Source organism: Sinocyclocheilus anshuiensis, unplaced genomic scaffold (genome assembly GCF_001515605.1).
Source record: "Sinocyclocheilus anshuiensis isolate Anshui unplaced genomic scaffold, SAMN03320099.WGS_v1.1 scaffold1089, whole genome shotgun sequence".
In the NCBI taxonomy this organism is placed as follows: domain Eukaryota; kingdom Metazoa; phylum Chordata; class Actinopteri; order Cypriniformes; family Cyprinidae; genus Sinocyclocheilus; species Sinocyclocheilus anshuiensis.
This window is the reverse complement of record NW_015555709.1, coordinates 1,874,290-1,881,386: the sequence shown is the minus strand read 5'-3', so window position 1 is coordinate 1,881,386 and position 7,097 is coordinate 1,874,290. Positions and strand designations below refer to the sequence as shown.

The 7,097-nt window shown below is 36.5% G+C and overlaps 1 protein-coding gene across 1 annotated transcript in view; it reads right to left on the bottom strand.

The window, feature by feature from the left end:
* Nucleotides 1-7,097, bottom strand: part of LOC107671876 (plexin-A1-like) — a 255,769-nt gene that overhangs the window by 29,687 nt on the left and 218,985 nt on the right. The window contains exons 21-23 of the mRNA XM_016464878.1: nucleotides 6,682-6,824; nucleotides 2,836-3,092; nucleotides 1,568-1,634 (exon numbers count right to left, since the gene is read on the bottom strand). Of these exons, the coding sequence (XP_016320364.1) occupies nucleotides 1,568-1,634; nucleotides 2,836-3,092; nucleotides 6,682-6,824 (467 nt within the window). The remainder of the gene's footprint in view (nucleotides 1-1,567; nucleotides 1,635-2,835; nucleotides 3,093-6,681; nucleotides 6,825-7,097) is intronic.

Below are 7,097 nucleotides of genomic sequence, written 5' to 3'. Positions count from 1 at the left end.
TATATATATATATATATATATATATATATATATTAGTAATGTGAATAAATAATGACAATTTTCATTTTTTGGATGAACTACTCCTGTATAAGCAACTACATCTGATGTTCTCGAATAATGCAAAAGCCCGTTCAATTTGTGTCATCGTTAAATTAATCTCTATGAAGTGAAAGTATTCTAGACTCCTGTTTCCTGTTGATTAAAATTCTTCCATTGCATGCTGAGCCTTGCATGATTGAACTAATAAAACTAGAGAGCTGCTAATGCGAGAGTGAGAGAGAGACAGAGAGACAGACAGGGGAGGACCGACTTCCTGCAGCTCAATCACGCTCTGTGAGTGGCGTCATGGAGTGAAGCAGGAGGGGGTGGGTGGATAGGAATATATAAAAGGAGACAGAGCTAAGAGCTGATGGAGGCTAGGATGCAGAGGTGCCTGTAGGGATGGCCTCTGATCTGCCCAACCACTGACAGACAGCTTCTGTCTCATTAATTGTCACATCTTGTTGGACCTAGTTGTGGAAAGGCCCTCTGGTCTCTCTATTCTTGCAGAATAAAGGCAAGTTCAATTTTGTGCTTTTGTATGTGACTGAGAGCATTTTTGTTAGTAATGTGAGTAATTACACACTTTAACAAAAATGAAAACTTCTGTTATTGACTTTTTTCCTTCTGCACAAAAAAATATGATATTTTGAAAGCTTGAAATGTTTTTAACTAAATGAACTAAATGGGGTCTAAAACAACACCAATAACTTTCATTGTATATAGACAATATCACATTTTGTGATTCACAGAAGAAAGTCATATAGATGTGAGTAAATAATGACAGAACTTCCATTTTTGGGTGAAATATCCCTTAAAAACACAAATTTGGATTCAGAGTTATTAGTAAGACTAATTTAAACAAACTGATTCAAAACTCTCTCTCTCTGTGTTTGTGTGTGTGTGTGTGTGTGAGAGAGAGAGAGAGATTCATTACAAGAACTGGCTCATAAGAATCAATTGCATGTGAATAAGAATTGTGACTCAAACTGTGAAAACTCACAAATCAGTAAGAGTATAATTCCTTTTCCTGTGATGCTGGTGATACATTGGTGCACCATTTAGAAATGTGGGGTCAATAAGATTTTCATTATGCTCACCAAGGCTACAGCAAAAACAGTAATATTGTGAAATATTAACACAACATTTTTCTATTTTAATATAATTGAAAATGTCATTTTGTTGAATTTCCAGCAGCCATTACTCCAGTCTTCAGTGTCACACAATCCTTCAGAAATCATTCTAATATGCTGATTTGTTGCTCAAGAAACATTTCGGTAACACTTTATTTTAAGGTGTCCTTGTTACCGATGTTACATTTACTTACTATTATAATAACACTTAAATATGCAATAATTACATGCAAGTAACCCTAAGCCAAACACTAATCCTAACCCTAACCATAGAGTAAGTACATAATTACAGTGTAACAAGGACACCTTAAAATAAAGTGTAACCAACATTTATTATCATTATCAATGCTGTACACAATTCTGTCTTATCAGTAACAATTACTATACACACTTACTTTTAAGAACTTGTTCAGAAGAAAAGTGAACCAGTTTGTAAGCATCTTTTCAGCAACAGATTCGGTCCTAAAAGAGAAAAAGGAAAGAAGAGAATGAGAAAATAGGAATCAAAATTCATACAACACAAATGCAATCCAAAAGTGAATGAAAGCTTTCTCAAACAAACAAACAAACAAAAAACTCCTTCCAATTAAAAAAACGACACTTTTTTCAAAACAAACCACCAATCTTCATTAAGACCAGACAATTACAGTAAGTGGGCGACGTCTTCCATTAATGGCCAACCTGTCGCCAGCCGAAGACCCCCAAAAGCTTCCCCAGAACAGAAGTAATTAAAGCATGCTGTAATTAATGGACTTCAATGCTCCTAATTCATCTGTAGCTGGCAAACGAGAGTGACTGTTAGCGTGAGCTGCTAACTGCGGCTCCTTCCTCCCTCAGGCCCACCAGGAGCCTTTTCTGCTGTTCAATAATGCATTCACTTAGACTTACCAACTCCCATTACTTCCCTACATAAGGGCCTATTATTAAATTATATGCTCATTAATAAAACGGTGAAGGGGATATAAGGCGAAAGGAGTGGGACAACAGGTATTTCATGAGTGGGTAGTGTCCCGAATAGCTCATTAGCATACTTCAGTAAGTGCGCTAGATCAGGGTCGACATTTGGGATGGAGGATATCGACTTACATAAATTTCTAAGAAAATTTGAGGTGGTATTTCCAAGCTAGGATTTTTGTGAAATTATAAGTCTACTTATGTTAGTCAAGGTTTCTTGCACAGAAGTCGTGATTTAGTTTTACAATATTTCTGCCCTCTCAATGGCCCTTTTAAACAGGCTGTTTTTGCTACTGTACCTTTAAGAGTGCTGTAACTAAACAACCTTGCTTTTGATTCGCTAAAAGCCTGTTCACACAAAGGATAACTGTAGCAATAACTATTAAGTTTAATAATTGTTATAATTCTTTTAGAATACGGAAGTTCACACTGTATCTATAACAATAACAACACAGAGGAACAATAGTTTTTTTTTCTTCCAGCTGATTAATAATAAAACCATTGACAGACTATCAGAATCCATCCTGCTTTAAAGAGCTTGAGCATTTAAAGCAGCAGATGACAAAACTACAGTGCGTGCTTATAATATACAAAACGTTATTGTGCATTGGTATGGATGCTAACATAGTCATCGTTATAGTTATGTTTACAGTTATCGTTCTTGTTGTGAACGGGCATTAACTCTGTGTGTGTGTGTGTTTTCTCCCACCTCCTGAGCAGCAGTTTAGGGTGGTTCTTGCTCTCCAGGTTCTTGTCGATGAGGTCAGAGAGCAGCTGTTTGAGGACTCCTGTAGCATACTCCATCTCTCCCTGTAGAGCCGTCATGATGAGTGATGCCACGTTGCCACGGTCACGCATGGAGAAGGAGCGCTGAGCTTCCAGTGTGCGGATAAATGTCAGCAGGAAGTGCTTCTTGGTGAGGAGTTGACCAAACAGAGTCAAGGCCTTCTCGACATTAGCCTGCACCTGTGGGAAAACACACAGAGCAACTCATTATACAGTGTAGAATAAATTACGACAGCTATGTTGTATTTTGATTAACAGATAAAAGGTCAAATCAAATGAAATTGCAACAGGATTCATATTGATTTAACATGATTATTTTAAAGGCTCTAAATTCTTTCACAAGTTCGGGTCTTATTCCTGAAACGTGAGGAGAATGAATCAAAAGTTTGGGGTCTGTAAGATTGTTTACATCTCTCATGTTCAGCAAGGCTGCTATTATCTGATCAAACATAGTAAAAAGAGTGATTTGTGAAATTGTATTACAATTTAAAATAACTGTTTTCTAACTGTAATTTATTTCTGTGATGTCAAAGCTGAATTTTCAGCATCATTCCTCCAGTCTTCAGTGTCACATGATTCTTCAGAAATCATTCTAATATGCTGATTTGCTGCTCAAGAAACATTTCTTATAAATGTTTAAAACAGTTGCATCGCTTAATATTTTGTGGAAACCGTGATACATTTTTCAGGATTCTTTGATGAATAAAAAGCATAAAAACAGTATTTATTTTAAATAGAAATCATTGTGTTTCATGCTTGAGGCCCATTGTGTGCCTGGTTTAAGGTCTTGATACAACAATGGCTCAAAAAATGGCATGAATTTGGGGGGGGCGGGACAATCTATTTTAATCGGCCAATGAGAGAAGAGGACAACATGAAGCAATATTCGCATTAAACCTGTGTACTTCGAGATATTTCTGACTAAAACTGATAATTAACTGCCAAATAAACAGACTTAATTTAATTGTATAGTAAAAAATTACCTATTTAATTGTTTTTTTTTTTAATTGATCAATTGTGCACAGTAAGACCAGGGAAATTTTTGAAGAAAGTTTATGTAGCTTTTAATGTTTCTGATTGACGTATTCTGCCTTTCTGAAACACAATGTCGAAGCCCTTTAGTAAAGTAAACAGCGTTCATGAGGGACGTGCAGCTTTCTGATTGACATCGAAGGTAATCCAAGATGCTAGCAGCTCAAAACACAACAGAAGGAAATGCGTGAAAAACTTGTTGCATCTTTCCCAAAAAGACTCATGGCTGTATTAGATCAAAAGGGTGCTTCTACTAAATACTGAGCAAAGGGTCTGAATACTTAGGACCATGTGATATTTCAGTTTTTCTTTTTTAATAAATCTGCAAAAATGTCAACGATTCTGTGTTTTTCTGTCAACATGGGGTGCTGTGTGTACATTAATGAGGAAAAAAAAATTAACTTAAATGATTTTAGCAAATGGCTGCAATATAACAGAGAGTGAAAAATTTAAGGGGGTCTGAATACTTTCCGTACCCACTGTATGTGGCTTTTTCCACAGCAGTGTCTACTAGTGTTGGGAAGGTTACTTTGGAAATGTAATAGATTACAGATTACAAGTTACCCTATTTAAAGTGTAATAAGTAGTGTAACTATTTCAATAACTTTATTAAAGTAATGTAACTGATAACATTTGATTACTTTTCTACATTTCTAATGAATGTTTTCAAACATTTAAACCAGGCAGGGTTAACCTTACAGTAGCACTCAACACTAATTACTGTCAGACTTTCAGAATCCTACACCATTTGAATTAAGATTATAATAATTTAATTTAAAGCACAGCTACCACAAAATCTTACTTTAGGACCTCTTTTTCCTTTGAGATCATTCAGAGGTTAAATACAGATTTAAAACCATAGCAAGAAATAATTGAATAGCTATGATTGTTTTTGAAATCAAATCTTAGCATAACTATGACAGGAAACACAGGCATTTAACAGTTTGGGCCAGATTTACTAAACAGTAGGGTTGCAAAGGGGTGGAACATTTCTGGTAAATTTCCGGAAACTTTCCAAAAATCCCTGGAATATTCAAAAAAATCCTGGAAAGTTTCCAAAATTTCTGGAATATTTCCGAAATTTACTGGACATTTTCCACCTTTTTGCATCTTTACTAAACAGGGCAAATAAATTAAAAAAAATGTAAATAATGGCGCAAATACCAGTAATTTGACGAGTGCAAACATTAGTAAATCGCAATGCGTTATTCATTTTAATACTCTCCTCCCATAAATTTTGCGTCTGAAAGGGAAACTCCTACAAATGCATATTCAATAAAGTCTGGAGCAAAAATAATGGTGTCCACGCCATTTCAGCGCTAATTCTTCACTGCACATCTTTAGTAAATCCTGACAGTACTATTTTAACGCCAAAAGACGGTTTGCGCTGGCGCAAGCGGTTAGTAAATCTGGCCCTTAAACTTAAAAAAATAAAGCATATACATAAACCCAAATAGGAAATAAAAAAAGTTATCGTATAAACAAGTCCTAAACTCCTGAAACATTGGTGTCTCATATTTTAAAGCAGTCAATGCAATTTGGGAAAGAAATCAATCAAATCTGTATGTAAGCGCTTGTAAAAAATATTCAGATGTTACACCCTTTATAATCGTTAACATTTTCACAAGTAACTGCAATTTAATTCAACATTTTTTTCTCAGTAACTGTAGCTGATTACAGTTACATTTATTTTGTAATTAAATTACGTAATTCTGTTACATGTAACTAGTTACTCTCCAACACTGGTGTCTACGGAGTAGCCCCGCCCACAGTGAAATCTCATTGGTGCAAAATCCTGCTCGACATATAAAACTTGGCTGTAATTATCTCACATTGTCGCTGGAAAGTTTTCACGGCTAGTTAGGACAAAGCGCTATAATCCAAAGAAATTACGAAAAACAAAAACGAATCTCCAAGCGAGGCTGCCGGAATCAGACTTCAAAGCAAACCGGCATCTGTTATTGTCCCCTTCAGCACCTTATGTACTATGTAACCTGAAAAAGGCCTTTTTTTCCGACAACACAGACTAATAAAGTGCCTCAATTCTTCTCTGCTGAGTCGAATGAAATTTGCAGCCTCTCGGGGAGGCCGATTGTACTGTAGGTTGCTTTGGGGTGAGAAGCTACACAGAGCAATAAGGGCCTGAGCCGTGCGCATAGGCACTTGATTACACTGGGGACTCGGGGGCAAATACAGTGAAAACAAACCCCAGATGAAATAATAAACATACGATCCCTGCGCAAGCCAACAGCGTGACCTGCCGTTCGCAGACCGGTGGACGTAGCATGTCGGAGAAATGGAGTATTTAATTGCGCTGACCAGTGCGTTTTCAGGTTTTGTGATTGGTCCCGTTTAGTTGAGTTGTTTTATGTAGCTCGTGCTATTATGTGTCAGTCATTAGTGTCTGGCTTTATTGTACAAGAGGTCACAATCTGTAACGTACTGAACTTGTAAACTCCAAATTGCAGGTTCAAAGGTTTTTTTTTTCCCACTCCCGAGAGAGTCACCAACCCCATTTATCAGAAGCAAGTGATGTCAAAAAGATTGGTAACCGAATTTACCGTATACATTATGACCTTTCAAGAGTGTTGATCAGGCGTCTAAGGCACAATTGTAGTTTATACAATCTCAGCATTATGCTGTAGTTTCTAGTATTAGTAGTGGTCTGCTGATTTTTGATTGCATTGTTAGTTCCGCTCTAGGGTAACCGTGGTGATGGCGATGTACTGACCCGTACCTCCATCTCCTTGAGCACCGGGTGGTCCTCAATGCCAGGGAACAGGACCCTCATGGCATAGGTTCGGTAGTCCAGGAATGGGATACCAGCTCCATCCAGCTCTTGGGTTAGTTCATGGATGTCAGTTTGGAGTTCGGCAAAAGCTGTGAGGAGAAAAGAAAAGATAAGTAGAGTTTCAACATCTGACCAATTATGTTCCATGATTTTTTCAGTTGTATGTTGACTAGATAAAGACATTTAAAAAATAATTGAATAAAAATAACACACATAAAGAGTCATTTCTAAGCTGAAGAAAGAGTTTAGATCACAGCATAACAAGAAAAATGATTATGAAAAAATGCATAGGCATTTATACTTATTTAACTGAATAATAAATGAATTAATTGGAAAATTTCTAAAAAATTGTAATAAAAATG